Source organism: Pipistrellus kuhlii, unplaced genomic scaffold (assembly GCF_014108245.1).
Source record: "Pipistrellus kuhlii isolate mPipKuh1 unplaced genomic scaffold, mPipKuh1.p scaffold_m20_p_2, whole genome shotgun sequence".
Taxonomy (NCBI): domain Eukaryota; kingdom Metazoa; phylum Chordata; class Mammalia; order Chiroptera; family Vespertilionidae; genus Pipistrellus; species Pipistrellus kuhlii.
In genome coordinates this window covers 174726753-174745055 of record NW_023425515.1, presented here as the reverse complement: position 1 = coordinate 174745055, position 18303 = coordinate 174726753, and the positions used below count along the sequence as shown (strand labels likewise).

At 50.9% G+C, this 18303-nt stretch overlaps 2 protein-coding genes across 2 annotated transcripts in view; both read left to right on the top strand.

Annotated features, from left to right (window-relative positions):
• GJB4 (gap junction protein beta 4) overlaps nt 1-7839 on the top strand; it is a 45885-nt gene extending 38046 nt beyond the window's left edge. The window contains exon 3 of the transcript XR_004989091.2: nt 7828-7839. The gene's annotated coding sequence lies outside the window, so the exon portion shown is untranslated. The remainder of the gene's footprint in view (nt 1-7827) is intronic.
• Nucleotides 7840-11785: 3946 nt separating this feature from the next.
• Nucleotides 11786-18125, top strand: GJB3 (gap junction protein beta 3). Its single transcript, XM_036444464.2, has 3 exons — nt 11786-12292; nt 16213-17404; nt 17664-18125. Exon 2 carries the CDS (start codon nt 16247-16249, stop codon nt 17051-17053), a length of 807 nt encoding a protein of 268 aa, XP_036300357.1. The 5' UTR covers nt 11786-12292; nt 16213-16246; the 3' UTR covers nt 17054-17404; nt 17664-18125.
• The last annotated feature ends 178 nt before the right edge of the window (nt 18126-18303 follow it).

The window sequence follows — 18303 nt, the reverse complement described above, 5'->3', positions numbered from 1 at the left end:
ATGCTCTAGGATGGAGGCTTAAAAGGCCAAGTAGAATGGGGAGAAGCCAGCCAAAAAGGGACCGTGGAGTGAATAGATATCATAGAAGCTCAGAGAATGATGTCACAGGGGAGGAAGATGATGTCACAGAAGCCAAGAGACAAGTGTTCTAGAGAAGTTTCTAGAAATAGAGGGTTCTAGAAGAGAAGTTTCTAGAGGAGAAAGTGATCATTAAGGTCAAATACAGCCATGGGTCAAATCAGATACGGAATGAAAAGTGTTCATTAGATTAACAAAGATGGTCATTGATATACATGGTAGGACTATCATCAAAGACTAGAAGGGACAGGGAAATGAGGGCACAGTGAAGGCCAAGCAACTGGTGACTGCAAGTGTGGACAACTGATTGGAAAATGGTGGCTGCAAGAATAGAAAATGAAAGGGTGTTAATTGCAAGAAAATGGAGACAGTCAAGAAATTTTCTTTTACAATAAAGGAGAACTGGAAAGCCCTAGCTGGTCTGGCTCAGTGGACAGAGTGTCAGCCTGTGGACTGAAGGGACCCGGGTTCGATGCCAGTCAAGGGCACATGCCCGATTGTGGGATCGATCCCCAGTGGGGGTCTGCAGGAGGCAGCCAATCAATGATTCTCTTTCATCACTGATGTTTCTATGTCTCTCTCCCTCCCTCTTCCTTCCTCTCTGAAATCAATAAAAATATTTTTTAAAGAGAATTGGAAATATTTAAATGGAGGTGAGCTAAATCCAGTGGAGGGGAAAGATCATCAAGGGACCCAAGAGAGCCAGAGGGAATGGAGTACAGAGCCCAGATGGAGACTCGGGCTTCACCAGGAAGATGACAGGTCAGCTATTGTAATGGGAGGAAGGAAGAAACAGTGAGACAGGTGCAGTCATCTCATTCTCTAATCACAGATTCCCCCTGTTACCAAAGAGGGGACTTAGATGGAAATGGGTCTGCTTAGGGCCAGCTGGTAGTGTGTGGGTTCCTGACTTCATAAAGGAAAAATTTCATAATGAGTCCAGGTGAATTTTAGAGGACATTTATTAAAGCTGGGGACAGTGAGACAAAGAAGGGCTGGGAAATGAACCTATTAGACTGGTCTACTTTGAGTCAATAAGAAGTCATAGAAAAGAGGGCCTTATTGACAGGAATGGGGAGGGGGGGAAAGGGGGTTGCCTGGGATGAATTGCCACTGCTCATTGCTCACCCTGGTTGTTAGCCTTGTAAAATCCCTTAGAGTTTAGGAGATGGATGCCTTTGGGGGAAGAAGGGGAACGAAGGCATGGGCATGTTCCTGGGGGACAGAGAGCATGCGGGACCTTTGTTTTGAGGAGTTTTAAAGGCTGGGTGCTTAGGAGAGGATTTCTTTTCTTTCTTTTTTTTAATATGTCTTTATTGATTTCAGAGAGGAAGGGAGGGAGAGAGAGAGACAGAAGCATCAATGATGAGAGAGAACCATTGATCAGCTGCCCCCTGCAAGACCCACACTGGGGATCATGCCCACCACCTGGCCACATACACTGACCAGGAATTGAACAGACCTCCTGGTTCATAGGTCAATGCTCAACCACGGAGCCATGCCGGTGGCCGGGCAGGAGAGGTTTTCAATAGAATATTCACCAGCTTTATGCAGATGAACCAAAATGAGATTTATTCTCTTAACTCCATCTCTCCTTGGGTATGGTTGGCAAATGGCACCTGGTTGGGGAGAAGTGCAAACCATTGACTCTTTTTTAGGTTTAAGGAAGATAAGATTTATTAGATGACTACAAACTGCTGTTTAACTATCTGTCTCAGTTTACCTATTCTGTTTGTCCTGGCTCACTGGCCTGTGTCACCCCCACTCTCTCACTTAGCTCCATCCTCAACATCTATTTATGTTTGTTCAACAGATCAACAGGTGACCTTTATAGGTACCTCCAGACCCAACCCTGCAACCCTCTCCCAATCTGCTAACCCCCTCCATTTGCTTCCTCCTGTATCCAGCCTAAACCTATGCTTCATCATCTCACACCACCTCATCTCACATGGAAACTTCTAAATTGATATCTGCTCTCCCTGCTAAACTGCAAGCTTTATGAGGGCAGGAACAGTACCTGTCCAGTTTGCCAAAATATCTTCAGGCCCTGCACTATGCCAGGTATCCAGGAAAAGGGTATTAAATAATTGCTGAGATAATGACTGGAATGAATTGCTTTCCTACGAATATCCCCATTGTCCCTCTGCCCCTCCTTCTTAGCCAAACTCCAAGCCCAGATCAATTCAACTGCTTTCCCATCTCTACACTCTGTGCTAGGTTCTGCTAGAGCAAATCACATGACCAGAGTGATTCCTGTTCTCCTGCACAATCTGACAGACCTCATCCTTCTCTGCTTTGATCTTTCTGCTGTTTTGCATGGTGGTAGCCTTCTCAGCCTTTGCACTTTCCTCAAACTTTCTAGCCAGTTACATTTTGATTTTATCCCACTTCTCAAAGAAATTAGAAGCTATCCCAGAAAAATGTCCTCCTGTCAATGGCCACCAGACCTACAGACTAATCAGTGTCCACACAGGTCCTTCCTCTTTTCCCCTACACAGTAGAAAATGGGGAGCCTACTCCTATTAATGCTCTAATCTCCCCCACCTCCTTACTCTCTCCTGCCTTTGTAACCTCTAACTCTCTCCTGCTCTCTTAGCATTTTAAGCATGCTCACATCTCTCCCATCCACAAACAAAACCTGTCCTTGACCCCATGTGTCCCAAGGTTTCCTCCTTATCTCTCTTGGCTTTCACAACCATGCCTCCTGAAACAGAGGTCTGCACTTGCTTTCTCTACTTCCTCCCTCCCACCCAACCCACCAGCTATGATCCAGTCTTTGCACCACCACCTCACTCAAACCACTCTGCCCTTGCCAAGTACACCTACGATTCCTTTGTCACTAAGCCCAGAGAGTGCTTCCAGTCCCAGTGGGTGCAATGAGCCATTTGACTGAGTAGATGGGCTTCCTTCTTGAACTTCTTCCAAGTGCCAACAATACTTTGTGTGTTCCATCTATCCAGCACGTCTCCTGTCCCTCTAAACTGCTAATCGTGCTCCTCGCCCCGTGACCTTAGGGTGGATACATGCTCCAGGTGAGGCTGCTCAGGGTTCTTCCCCAGATTACTTGAATCATTTCTTAGGAAAGCATGTAGCAACAAACTTAGGAAAGTGTGAGCTGAGAGATGCTGGTGACCATGAGCAAAGCCTTGTGCTAAAGCCCATCAGAGAAGGAAGTCAACAGGTGAGGCAAGCAGGAGAGAAGTCCTAGACACATCCAGACTTGACTTCAGCCAGGTGCCCCGAAGTACCCTGCACTTCTCATGTTTCTGCAAGCCAATCAATTCCCATTTGTGCCCAAACTAATCCAAGTGGGATTTCTGTCTTCTGCAATCAAAAGACAAACTAACACACCCATGCTTCATAAACAATACTCTTCTAGTTTTCCTGCTGTGCCAACCCCCTTCCCAACCTCCTTCAGCAACCCCCAGGTCCTCATGGCTCTGTCCCAGCTGTTCCCTCTCCTCAGTCTTCACACCCTACCTGGGTAAGCTTTCCTCTCCATGACCTTCATTACCATCTGGATACTGTTGATTCCCAAATTCATGTTTCCATCCCTCTACTCTCTTTTTTTTTAATATATTTTTATTGATTTCAGGGAGGAAGAGAGAGGGAGAGATATATAAACACCCATAATGAGAGAGAATTGTGGATTGGCTGCCTCTTGCAAGTCCCCCACTGGGGATCGAGCCCACATCCCAGGCATGTGCCCTTGACCAGAATCCAACCGGTGACCTTTTAGTTTGCAGGCCGATGCTCTATCTACAAAGCTAACATTACTCTCTATTTTTTTTATTTTTTTTTATTTTTTTATTGTGGTAAAAAATACATAACATAAAATTACCATTTTAAGTGCACAATTCAGTGGTATTAATTGCATTAACAATGCTGTGCAACCATCACCGCTATTTCCAGAACTTTTTCATCACCTCTAACAAAAACTCTGTACCCATTGAACCGTAAGCCTCAACCCCCACCCACCCCTCCACCCAGCCCTTGGTAACCCCTAACAATTCGCTGTCTATAAGAATGTACCTATTGCAGGTATTTAACATAAGTGAAATGATACATGACCAGCACTTTTACGTCTGACTTATTTCACTTAACATAATGTTGTCACGATTCATCCATATTGTAGTATGTATCAGGACTTGATTCTCTTTTATGAATGAATCATATCCTATTGTATGGATTCGTCACATTTGGTTTATCCATTCTTCCTTTGATGGACATTTGTCTTGGCTATTATGAACAGTGCTATTATGAACATTCATGTAAAGGTTTGAGACCCTGTTTTCAGATCTTTAAGTACATATATGCCTGGGTGTGGACTTGCTGGGTTGTGTGGTAATTCTACATTGAACTTTCTGAACTTTCTGGGACTTTCAAACTTTTTCCACAGCAGCTGCAGCATTTTGCGTTTGCACACACACCCCACCCCGGAGGCTCTGGGAGGGCTAGGAGATGTTCCGGATGGAGTGTGGGATGGGGCGAAACTGTCAATCGGGCACTTGCATCATCAGAAAGGCTTTTTACAGGTCATGTCAGAAAGCTCCAATGGTCTCGTCCAAATGGCTGGATTTACAAACTCACGTATCATTTCTCGACCTCCATCATTTTCTCCTGCCTCTCCTACCTGCTCCTATTCTTGTGCTTCTCAGCTCGGCTAATGGCAAGCCATCTACTCAGATGCCTGTGTCAAGATCTCGCCAATGTACAGGAACAGAGAGTTCAGGAACCATGACCCCGCAGCCCAGACCCAGTTGAGGCTCTACTCCCCAATGCCCAGTGCTCACCACCTCCTCCCCCCGGGGACAAAGCCCCGGAAGCTCCCACACTGCAGATGGCAGGCTGATTTCAGGTATATTGCACACACCTGAGCCCCAGCTGGCTTCCCCAGCCGCCCCGATACCCCACACCCTTGCAGCTCGGACAGCCCAAGCAAAGAGCCTCCTCCCATCTGGAAGGAAGCAAATGCTAGGTGAGGCCAGACAGACAGCTCAGCCAACCCTTGAGGCTTGGGCCTGGAGGCAAGAAGAGGGAAAACAGATGAGACTGGGTCAGTCAAGGCTTCCTGGAGGAGGGCAGGTGGTCAGGGAGGACTTTCTGGGGCGTAGGAGGACGGGATGCTAAGCTAGAAGGGAACTGGTGAAACTGCTGCTGTGTGCTGGCCTGGCCAAAGCTTGGTGTGCTGGGCAGGGAGATGGGTGTGCTCAGTCACTCATTCTGTAAATACTTTTGTCTATGAAGTGTCAGGCACTGTTTTAGACAGTGGGAGTTCACCCATAGACACAACAGACAAAATTTACTGTCCTCCTAGATTCTAGCGATGGGGAAGACAATTAACAAGAAGAATAAGCAAAAATGTAAAATATGTTACATGACTGTAGTGCTAAGTGGGGGAAAAAATAAAGCAGGAAGTGGGTAGGGAATGGTGACACTCAATTCGAGATGAAGGGGCCAAGGAAGGCCAGGAGCAAGCTAGGCAGAGATTGGGGGGGGGGGGGGGGGAGAGACCAGGATAGAAGGAGGGGCGAGTCCACAGGCATTGAGGCTTGGGAAGCCCCATGCACACCCAGGGCAGCAAGGAAGCCAATGAGGCAGCAGGAGAGTGGAGAGACACAGACAATGAAGCCAGAGCTTTTGAATAAGGCTTGAGAAGGACCAGCTGGCATAGGTTTCTTCAAGCCATCTAATGCCTTTGACTATCATCTAAGTAAGGAGGAAGCCAGTGGTGCATTTTGAACAAAAAGGGGTTGCAGTGTCAGCAACATATGAATGGGGCAAGTGATAAAGCAGGGAGGATAGCTACAAGCTATTGCAATAATGGAGGGGAAGGGGGAGATGGACGGTGACTCATGGCTTTCTTGTTACGAGGATAACATGGCATCCATGAGAAGTGTCCAGATTCTGAAAATATTTTGAAAAAAAGCACCAAAATGAGTCACTGACATTGAATGCAAGGTATGAGAAAAGGGAGTACGTAATGACTCTGCGTGTGGGGCCTGAATTCACAGATGAGTAAAATTGCCATGTACTCAGAGAGTACGTGAGAAGAGAAGGTTGAGAGGAGAATAAGGACACCCAAGTAAATGTGAATTACAGGTTAACAGCAAATAATTCTTCTTAGCAGAAGCATGTCCCACGCACTATCTAAAATTCCAATTTAACTGAGCGGGGTTCATTTTTGTTTGCTTTGCTCCTAAATCTGGCCATCCTAAGAATGGGGCTTGTGATATCTGCTAGGTTTCCATAGGGAGGGGTCCAGAAGCAGCTGCAGAGAATGGTCTGGAGCCAGGGAAGACGGGGGTGGGTGGAAGGGTGGGAAGAGATCTGCCAAAGAACTTGTATGCATATACTAGTATGCATAACCCCAGGACACAGACAATAAGGTGGTGAAGGCCTGGGATGGGCATGGGAGCAGGCTAGAAGGGTCAATGTGGGGGAAAGGAGACCAGTAATACTTTCAACAATAAAGATTTTTTTTTTTAAGGGAAATGTCTGGACTGAAGATAAGCAACTAGGAGTTGTCAGCCTAATTTTGGTATTTATTGAGACTTCCTGACATTATCAAGAGACTGAAGACAGGGGAGAGAGTGCTAGGCCTTTGGCCCAGGGCACTCCAATATTTAGAAGTCAAGGAGATCTGGAGACACCAGCAAAGGAGACTGAGAAAGAAAGACCAGAGGGACGAAGAGTCAGGAGAGAGTGGTGTTCTGGGCCAAACGCTGCTGGGAGTGCAGGGCAAGATGAGGGTTGAAACTTGGCCATGGGATTTAGTTATGGGAACCTTGGCAAGTGCAGTTTGGGTGAACTATGAGGAGCAAACACCTAATTAGAGTGAATTCAAGAAAGACAAAACAACGAAGATAATGAATCAAGATAACTCTATTATAAATATATTTATTTTTTATTTTAGAGAGACAAAGGAAGAGGAATAGAGAGATAGAAATATCAATGAGAAAGAAACAACAATTGACTGTCTCCTGCTCGCCCCCTACTGGGGATCAAGCCTGCAACCCAGGCATATGCCCTGACCAGGAATCAAACCCATGACTTCTCGTTTTATGGTTGAACAACTGAGTCACATTGGCGAGGCAAGATAACTCTTTTAAGGAGATTTGCTATAAAGAAATGGGGGGAAATGAGGCAGATGCTGGAAGAGGTGGGGTCAGAGGAGGTTTTTTGTTTGTTCTTAAGATGGAGAAGTACCAGCATAGTTATTGCAATGGGAAAGAGCCAGTGAAGAGCAAAAGGGTGGTGATGGAGGAGAAAGAGAGGAGGCAGAGTGAGGTCTTGGGTGATTGAGAAGGTGGGATCCAGTAGACATGTAGAATGGTTGGATTCTAGCAGCAACTTAGAAAAGTCATGTATCTCCTCCTTTATTTGAGGTATGCAGGCAGAAGTTGCAAGTAACTCGGGAAGTTTTGAAAGGAAAACATTATAGCCTGGGTCTGGGACATCTCTTCCTCCCTAGTCATGGCCCAGACATGCTGGGACAGGGCTGGCAGCCTCCATGCCTCCACCTGGCCTGCTTTCCAATGGGTTCCACCAGCCCCACCTCTCTGCTGCACACACACAAACACAGAAAATCCCAGCCAGAGATAGGAGGCCCTGCCCCTTCCCAGGAAGCCCCTGCCTGAAGTCTGGACAGAGTTGCTGACACAGGGGGCAGCCTGAGATCAAGACCAGCCTGGGCCAAGTCTGGGCCAGAAGAGGTACGGTGTCAGGCTTGGGACCCAACACCCTCAGACAGCAGGTGTGGGCCCTCGGGGAAGTGGGGGTGGCTGGGAAGCTGCCAAGACCAGGTACAACACAGCCTTGCCCCGAGGCTGGGGGATGGCCTAGATGGCCTCCCACACACGACTGTGCTCAGACAGCAGCACTCCAATGTGGGACAGCAGGGCCTCAGAGCCTCTTTCTGGAATGGAGACTCTGCCCGCTCCTTCCAGAACAGGCAAAGGCCAGTAGTTGGGGTCACTGCCTGATGTCGGGAGTGAGAGGACAGCATCTGGCAGGGTCAGGATGTGCAGACCTAGGCACTGAAATCACCTGGTCACCAGAGAAAACAAAAACAACCGCCCAGAGACACCACCATTGCCACTACCTCACGAAACCCTCCCAGCCACCTGCACAGTCACGCACATTCACAATCACACACGCCATGCACGCACACACTCCCCGTGCTGCCCCTTCACACACAGGTACCCAGCCTCAAATACAAACAGCTCTCACACAAAACCTCATGTGCGGCCAACATTTACTTTCCAAACAGTAACTGGGCGTCACCTACTTCCAGGCCCTGAGCCTAACCAGCGAGCTTCCGGAGGTCATTTCAGACAAGGCCCCGAAGAGTCGCTACTGAGGACGTGGGTGAGATAACTTCCGAGGGGGAGACCAGGGACTGCCTTTTCCAGAAGGTGAGACCTCGATAAGGGGGAACTGCCTGGCAAAGAGCAGTCCAGGCACATGGAATGGCAAACGCAACGGCCAGAGGGTGGACTGAACCAGGCAGTGCTCAGGGGGACGTGTGGCGGGAGGTGAGGCAGGACTAGCTCATTGGGGCTTTGCAGGCTAGTCCCAGGAGAGTGGGTGTTAGCGTAGAGTAATGGTAAGTTACCACAAGGTTTTAATAGGGGAATGGCATGACCTGACTTATATCATTAAAGCACTACTTGAGTTAGAAGAACCCACGGGAGAATTTTTTTTTTTTTTTCAATTCTCAGAGTGGGGAAGGCATTTCTAGTTTCGAGCAAACCCCAAGGCCATAAAAGATAAAATTGATACATTTGACTGAAAAAAAAAAAAGCTTAATACTACACAAAGTCAAAATGCAAGTGTCAAACTGGGAGGGGAGAATCTTTTCTATTTGTGCCGTTGACAGAGGGCTTCTTTCTTTAATATGTAAAGAGCTCCTAAGAAATAAATAATTAAAAAAGCCAATCATCCCATTGAAAAAATGGGCAAAGGCAAAGGCAAAGGACAAATCACAGAAAAAGAAACACAGGTGGCTCTTAAGTATATTCACTCAGAAGAAGAGAAATGCAAATAAAAAATACAATGAGGCACCACTGGCAAAGATCATTCAGTTTGATGTTCTATATTGACAAGGACATGAGCAAGCAAGGCCTCTCATCTCTGCTGGTAGCGAAAACTGATACATCTATGGAGGGGATTTACCAAAATGTTAGGAGGGTTTTGTCTTTTTTTTTTTTCCTTAGGGTTTTTTTTATCAAAATTTTAAATGAGTCTACAATGTTAACCCAAAAATTCCACTTCTAGAAATATATCTTATAGATATAATTTTTAAAAATCTGTTAATGATGCTTTGTCCAAGGATATTTCTTATAATGTGTTTATAATAGAAAGAAATATAAGATTGGAAACAGCCTTAATTTTCATTAATATAGAACTGATTAAATAGATTATGGTACATATACTATTCAGCTGGTGGTTGTTTTTTAGAAGCAGCTCTATATCTACTGATAGGAGAAAATGGAATACTATTCAGCTATTTTTAAAAAATGAGCTAGGTCTATAGCTACTGAAAGAGGACAATGTCTTCTTTTTTATTGATTTTAGAGAGAAAGGAAGGGAGTGTGTATGTGTGTGTGACAGAGAGAGAGAGAGAGAGAGAGAGAGAGAGAGAGAGAGAGAGAGAGAGGGAGAGAGAGATTTGAGAGCACAACATCAATCAGCTGCCTTCTGCACACCCTCTACTCAGGATCATATGCCCTGACTGGGAATCAAACCAGCAACCTTTTGGTGCACTGGATGATGCCGAATCAACTAAGCCAAACTGGCCAGGGCAATGTCCTATATTTTGTTAAATGCAAACAGCAAAGTACAACTCATGGACATAGCATACTTCCATGGGGTAAATAAATGTTTGAAGAGAACTATATCTATGTGGTCAAAGATGCAGTTGATCTCAGGAAGAAAAACAAGTAACTGGAAACCTGGTGGTCGGGGAGCAGCCCTGGCCACATAGTCCGGTGTTAGGGGAGAAGATAGAAATCGCCCTAGAAATATGGGATTCGTCAGCAAAGGGATGGTAGTGGGAGCCCCAGGACTGGAGGAGCTCACCCAGGAGAGAGGAGGCGGAGCCCTGGGGCATGCCCACCCTGAGGCCGGGGTGGAAGGCCTCTAATGTACAAGGAAACAGGAAATGTGGTGTCAAGGAAGCCACAGGAAGAAAGTGTGTGAGAAAGAAGGGGTGGTCAGCTGTGTCCGGTGCTTCTGGAAGTCCAGGAGGCTGGCTGCAGAGAAGTGGCTATTAGATTTAGCATCATGGAGTTCCATGTGACTTTGATGGGGTTGTCTTCAGTGACATGGTAGGAACAGAAACATTGTTCAAATGGGTTCAAGAATGACTAGGAAGGCCAAAACTGGTTTGGCTCAGTGGTAGAGCATCGGTCTGCAGACTGAAGGGTCCAGGGTGCGATTCCGGTCAAGGGCATGTACATTGGTTGCGGGCACATCCCCAGCGGGGGGGGGGTGCAAGAGGCAGCTGGTCGATGTTTCTCATCGACGTTTCTAGCTCTCTATCTCTCCCCCTTCCTCTCCATAAAAAAGTCAATAAAATATATTTAAAAAAAAAAAAAAAGAATGACTAGGAGGAAAGGAAGTGGGTATTTCGTTTTTAATTTTTGATTTTTTAAAATATGTTTTTATTCACTTCAGAGAGAGAGGAAGGAAGAGGGAGAGAGATAGAACCACCAATGATGAAAATCATCTATCAGCTGCCTCTTGCATGCCCCCTACTGGAGAATCAGGCCTAACCCTTGGGAAGGGGCCCTGACCGGAAATCAAACCATGACCTCCTGGTTCATGGGTTGATGCTCAACTACTGAGCCACACTGGGCGGGTACCTGGCTTTGCTCTGAAATGCAGCCGAGCAGCAGGCGGTCGAAGCAGGTGGCAGAGTTATGGACCCCATCATACTCACACGTCTCCCCACGCCACGCACAAAACCACCCCGGCCTCCCCAGCACTGCTGAGTCTCAGCAATGACTTTGCAGGCCAGGACCCAGGGAGTGGACACATGGCTGAGGCCCCCAGAACAGGTCCCCTGCCCTCTCTGTGCCTCAGTTTTCTCAGTCATAGAAGTGAGAAGGCTCACACCACAGTCACCCGCACTGTGGGGATGAAATGAAGCCTCGGGAACTGCCTGGCACAAAGATGTCTCAGAGTTCTCCCCCCACCCTGTTTGCTCTCTAGTACCATGAGTAGGGTGACAGTGTCATTGATTCTCCCAAGTTTGGCTAAAGGAGCGGGGTGCCTTTTAAATACACCAACTGGATACTCCTGGGAAAATGAGTCACCCTGTGTCAGCAGCAGCATTGCTGTTGAAACTGCAGGGCTGAAGATCCCAATGTGACTAAGATCCCAGGACTCCTGGGGGAGACCGGAAACAGTGGGGTTTCCCTCGAAAGGCTGGTTTCCTAAGCAGGGCCCACTAGCAAATGAGACAAAAAACCGTCCTGGTCCCCAGAGCGCAGCCCCGGCGCAGGCCCACCCCCCTCAGCGGGGAGCTCTGCCCGCACCCACCCCTCCTCCTCCCACAGGCTCTGCCCCTCGGAGTCATTCCTGGCAACTACCTGCCCCCTACCCCATTTCACCTCCAGGCTCAGGACTCGCTGCGCCCCTTCCCACCCGGGCTCTCCACAGAGCACAGATTTCCGTGGAGGACACAGAGAGGAGGCAGCGCGGCCGCCGAGGACCCGTCGTGCCGGGAAGGCAGGTCCCCGGAGCGCGCCCACGCGGGGCCGGGGCGGGCGGGACCGTGGCCTGCAGGACGCGGGCGGGCACGGCCCCAGCGGCAGCGCGCGTGGGCGAGCCGTGATTGCAGCCCGTGCCCGGGCCACGGCACTTGGCAGTTTATAGCGCTTCACGCCCCTAATCTCATTGGAGCCTCTGCCACCGCCCTGCCCATGGCCGCCGGTGGCCCCGTTCCCGCATGCAACCCCGAGGCTCGGACCTGGGAGAGCCCTGAGAGCGCGCCGCAGCCGCAGCGGCGGGGCTAGAGCCGGACTCTGGGCGGCGGGGCGGGGTCCCGGGCTCCTCCCCCGACCCTTCCTCCTCCCCACCGCCCCCAGGCGCCGGCCACAGCGCGAGCAGCGCCGCGTCCGCAGAGCCCCTGCGCCCCGCGCCCCCGCCTCCGCCGCGCACCTCGAGGACCCGGGGACCCGGCCCCGCGCTGACCGCGCCGCTGCGGGTAAGTGCCGAGTGCGGACGGGGGGCTGGGTGCGAGGGAGGCGGGGGGTCCCCCAGGGACGCTGGGCGCTCCATGGCGACGGCCGACGGCGGGCTGAGTTGGATCCCGGCCGGCCCGCGAGAATCCGGGGGCTGAGGATGGGGGGCTGAGGATGGGGGGCTGAGGATGGGGGGCTGAGGACCCGGGGCATGGGGATGGGGGTGATGATGGAGGGACCTCTCCACTGCCTTCTCTCCCCTCGATTCTGGGCGGGAGTGGGGGTTCCAGCTGCTGGAGGGTTCCCGGACGCCCCGTCCGCAAACTCCCCAAGTGCCCGCAATGGCAGGGAACGTGTAGGAGAAGGGTCGCTGGAGGGGAGGACGTGTAGGATTTTGGATTTTGGGAATCCGCGAAAGCCAAGTTCTACGCGGACTTGCGACAGCCCCTGTCACTCAAATGCAGTCCTATTGGGGGGGGGGGGGCCGCGGGGGTGAGAAATGTGGGCGCTGCTCGGCCAGGAGCTGGGAAAGCGGACGGCGGGAGCTGTTATTGGGGGCCGCGGCGGTGCGGAACCAGACCGGCTCCGCCAGTTCCAGGGAAATTGGAGGGAAATTCTTTGCTGTTGAGTCGCTCCCCGGGGTGTGTCTGGCGGGACTGGGCAGACGGGTCCGGGGTGGAGCCCGGGAGGGGGCTGCAGGGGTGGCTGCCCCGGGAGGAGGAGGGTCGGCCGGAGCACATGTCAGGACCCTCTGCTCGCGGGGCTGGCGGACACGCCTTCTGGAACCTCCAGCAGGTGAGTAGCAGGGTGGGAGGGCTGGCTCAGGGTTCTGACAACAGCTCCAGACAGTGGGACTTGGTTCCCTTTGGAGAGAAAGACGTGGAGTCAGGGGATCTGGGAATGCTTGGAAGTAGGTGCCAACTGAGGCTTGAATGCAGACGTGGCTCCACTTTCCCTGCTTTCCCATGCATTTCCACTTTTCCATGCACATCCCACTGACCCCCCCCCCCAAAGGCCAGTCTCAGAGGGAGCAGAGGAGAGTGTCCCCGGATGGGGTCTTGCCCAGTCACTGGACCTTGTCCGGGATTTTCAGAGAAGAGGCATGGATGGGCCAAGGTGCTGAGAAGGAGCTGCCTTCTCCCAGTGAAAGCAGATCCCCACCCCCTACCTAGTCCTCACGACCCCTCCCGCCACGCTAACTCTGCAAGCATTCATTTGTTTATTCATTCAGCATGCATTGTGTACCCACACTATGCCAAGCTCTAGACACAAAGTAGTAAGTAAGACGGGTTGGCATTCTAGTGGGGGGAACAGACAATAAATAAAAACAAATAAACAAATACTTCTATTTCACCCTGGCCAGGTTGGTTCAGTAGTTAGAGCGTCAACCTGCAGACCTAAAAGTTGCAAGTTTGATTCCCAGTCAAGGGCATAGACCTGGGTTTTGGGTTCCATCCCCAGTCAGGGCGGAAGCAACCAATTGATGTGTATCTCTCACATCAATGTTTCTCTCTCTTTTTCTCCCTCCCACTTTCTCTAAAAAAGAAAAAAAAAATCAATAGAAAAATATCCTCAGGTGAGGATTAACAAAAAATAAAACCTTTAAAAGACCTGCCCAGAGAATTTTCCGCCCAGAAAAAAAGCCCTCCTAGAGTCCTTTAAAATCTCTGACTCCCCACCCCTGGGTGCTGGCACCATTTGGGGGCTACACCAGTTGGGCTGCAAGAAATTTTTAAAACATGCAATAGCTGCTGGGACCGGTTTAGCTCAGTGGATAATGCGTCGGCCTGCGGACTGAAAGGTCCCAGGTTCGATTCCGGTCAAGGGCATGTACCTTGGTTGTGGGCACATCCCCAGTAGGGGGTGTGCAAGAGGCAGCTGATAGATAATTCTCTCTCATCGATGTTTCTAACTCTCTATCCCTCTCTCTTCCTCTCTGTAAAAAATCAATAAAATATATCTTTTTTAAAAAATGCAATAGCTGATATTTAGTCAGGGGCACTGACCTCTTTCCCCTTAGATTATAAAAATGACCACGGCCAACACAACAATAACTGGCCAGTGTGAATAAATCAAAATTATACCTTTTTTTTTCTTATCAAATGGGCTGCTGAATTTTAGTAATTAGTTTATGTGTGCCATGAGATGAAAAAGGTTGAAAATCGCTGCTCTAAGGAACGGGAAGGACCCAGCCAGATCTGGAGAAAGAGCATTCCAGGCAGCAGAGAAAATACCAAAGCCCCCAAGATCCCCAGAGCGGCGGGAGCAGACAGGCAGGGTGAGTGTGCAGGAGAGAAGGGGGAGGAGGTAGAATCTGGGGGCAGTTCTAAGTGTAATGAGAAGCTAGTAGAGAGTTAAACAAGGGAGCGGCATGACCCAATTTAATGGACCTCGGAGTGCAGGAGCAGACACTGAGAGGCCAGTAAGGAAGCTGTGGCCATAATACCAGCAAGAGCTGATGGCGGCTGGACCAGGGAGGTGGTGGGAGGGAGGGAGAAGCAGCTCTGCAGAGTGGGGGTGGAGGGGCCAACAGGCATCGCACATCTCAGAGTCACATACACCGCTCCAGGAGCACTTGTACGTGTGTGCAGACCATACACACACGTGGAGTCACACCCATGGCAACGCGCAGACACTGAGTACACTTAGGCAGACTCACCCATCCACACCCTCTGAGTCACTCCAGGACTGAGTGGAAAAAGTGTGATCTGGAGGCCTGAACAAAACATGCTTCCACACACCCAGCATGGCTAGGGTGACCTGGAGGCCCGAACAAAGCCTTGGAAGCCAAGAGGCTGGTAGCTGGGGCTTCCCCCGGGCCTGGTGCAGGAAGCAGGCAGTTCTAGCTCCATCGTCTCTAGATCTCCTGTTCCCCAGAGCTAGGCCATTACCCCTCTTCACACACACGACACCCCAACTTGAATTGGTCTCCCAGCTTTACCACCCACTAGCTGTGAGACTTTGGGGAGTTAGTTCCCCTCCCCCAGCCTCAGTTTCCTCTCTGTAGAGTAAGATTCAGCCCCAACTTCACAGGATGGTAGCAAGGCATCAACAAGGTAAGTTGTAAGAACCTGGTCTGGGGCAGGCGCCCAGCAGAGGAGGGGAGAGAAGGTGATGGACGGCACAGCCCTGGCACCCATAGTCCAGCCTTGAATCCAACTCTAGTTTTAAATAAGTGACTGGACCTCTCTGGAGTTCATGAGTGGCCAGCGTTTATGGAGCGCTGACTATGTACTAAGCTCTTTGCAACCCTCGTCTTTGTAAGGGTAAATGAGGAGCCTAAGAGTATTGATCTCATGGGGTTGTTATAAGGGTTAAGTGAAATCCTGCTCACAGAGTGTTTAGCTCTGTGCTTGGCTCAGAGTAAAGGCTCCATAAATAGGAATCGTTGTTCCTCCTGGTATAGGAGCTCTGTGATTTTAGGCAGGTGACTTACCCGCTCTGCCTGTTCCCTGTAGCTTACGCAGCATAGTATCCCTGGTTTCATAAGGTCTTTGCCGTGATCAAATGAGTCCATCCACACAGAGCCCAGAACATAGGAAAAGTTCAGCGAATGTCACCCCTTCATTAATGAAAGATGAAACAGAGAGAGATGGAGACCGGGATGCCAGGACACAGGCTTTATTGAAGAGAAAAGTGCCACTACCAGCTGCTTCCAGAGAGAGCGCGTAAGAGAGCCAGGGCAGGAGTACAAGCACATTTAAGGGGAATATAGGGGGCGGGGCTTAGGTCACTCAGCACACGCTGATTGGTGGTTTCATGTAAGGCCTATGATTAGGGACCTAGGGATTTAGGAGTCGGGGGCTTAGGGTATTTGACAGGTGCTGATTGGTGGTCCAGTACTCAGGAATGTTTGGCTGCAGGTGGAGTTTATGTCCGTCCATCCATTGGAGGAAGGGAGAATCTACCCATGAACATATGGTCTTCCCTGCTATCCCATCAGGTGTGCACGGCCCCCGGCGCCCCTACCAGACACCATGGACTGGAAGACGCTCCAGTCCCTACTGAGCGGCGTGAACAAGTACTCCACGGCCTTCGGGCGCATCTGGCTGTCGGTGGTGTTCGTCTTCCGGGTGCTGGTGTACGTGGTGGCGGCGGAGCGTGTGTGGGGGGATGAGCAGAAGGACTTTGACTGCAACACCAAGCAGCCGGGCTGCACCAACGTGTGCTACGACACCTACTTCCCCATCTCCAACATCCGCCTCTGGGCCCTGCAGCTCATTTTCGTCACCTGCCCCTCGCTGCTGGTCATCCTGCACGTGGCCTACCGCGAGGAGCGGGAGCGGCGGCACCGCCTCAAGCACGGGGACCAGTGCGCCAAGCTGTACGACAACGCGGGCAAGAAGCACGGCGGCCTGTGGTGGACCTACCTGCTGAGCCTCGTCTTCAAGCTCACCATCGAGTTCGTCTTCCTCTACGTGCTGCACACGCTCTGGTACGGCTTCAGCATGCCGCGCCTGGTGCAGTGCGCCAACGTGGCGCCCTGCCCCAACACGGTGGACTGCTACATCGCCCGGCCCACCGAGAAGAAGGTCTTCACCTACTTCATGGTGGGCGCCTCGGCCGTCTGCATCGTGCTCACCATCAGCGAGATCTGCTACCTCATCTTCCACAGGGTCATCCGAGGCATCCGCAGCAAGAGGCCCCCGGGCAGCCGCAAGCCCTCAGCCAGCCGGGCCTCCACCTGCCGCTGCCACCACAAGCTGGTGGAGGGCGGGGAGTTCGCCCTGGATGCCCACAACGACAAGCCGCATGCTTCAGCGCCCACGTTGACCCCCATATGACCCCCATCTGACCTCGGGCTGGGACGCGATGCCTGGCCTGCCAACGGGGACAGGCGGGGAGGCATCGCGCCGGTGGAGGGGTCCTATTGGTGCTGGGTGCCCCCACTTGGAGTTCACCGAGCTGTCCAGTTGCACTGGGGGCAGATACTTTTCGAGCGCTGGGCACTGTGCTGAATGCTTGGGTGTAGGTCACACCGCAGGCCCAGTGTCATCCCCTAGGCAAAACCAACATTGAAACGAGCAGATTAACTACTGAGCAAGGGGATGCTTAGGGCACTTATAGCCGGGCTTCTACCCAACCCAGGAGGGAGCGAGCAGGCGAGAATTTCCTGAGGAAATCAAGTTTAAGAAGTGAGTCGAAACTGGTCTGGCTCGGTGGATAGAGCGTCGTCTGTGGATTGAAAGGTCCCAGGTTCAATTTCAGTCAAGGGCATGTACATTGGCTGCGGGCATATCCCCAGTAGGGGGTGTGCAGGAGACAGCTGGTGGTTGTTTCTCTCTCATCGATGTTTCTAACTCTCTATCTCTCTCCCTTCTTCTCTGTAAAAAAAAAAAAAAAAAAAAAAAAAAAAAATCAATAAAATCTATATTTAAAAAGAGAGAGAGAGAGAGGTGAGAAGTGCTTCCAAGCAGAGAGAAGGGCAGGTGCGGGGGCCTGGAAGCTACAGGAGGAGAGATGCTGGCCCTGGGCTGGATGCATCTGACCAAAAAGGACACCCTGCCCTTCAGAGAAGCACTCAGTCCCTGCGCTGCAGAGGGAGAATTCCACATCAGTGGGAGGTCGGGAGGCCTGAGGATTCTTGGGAAGAGGAGGAGGAGGCTCTGGTGACACCAACCTCTCCTGGTGACACCCAGGGGTCCTCTGAGTCCCACTGCTCTCGGGGCAGGTCCCCCTCCCCAGACTCCACTCTCCCAGCCTCAGGAAGCTCCGCTCCCCATCTTCCTCCCGGCAAATGTGCCCAGTCTGGTGCCAGCCTTTCAGACGCTGCTTCGTGGGACGTGGGATGGATGTCCTAATAGGAACATCCCTATGGCAGTGTCCTTGAAAACGAATAAAGGCTGTGTTTTGTACCGGCTGGCTCCATCCTCTGTTCTTCTACACTCCCACCCACAGGGCCCTGAGGGCAGGAGAGGTAGCCCTGAGAAGGAGAGAGAGCTCCATGACTGGGGTGAAGCTAGGCTGTGGGCTGAAGTTGGACTGGGGCTGGGGTTGACCTGTGGGAGCTGGGATGGAACCTACTGTGGTTGGA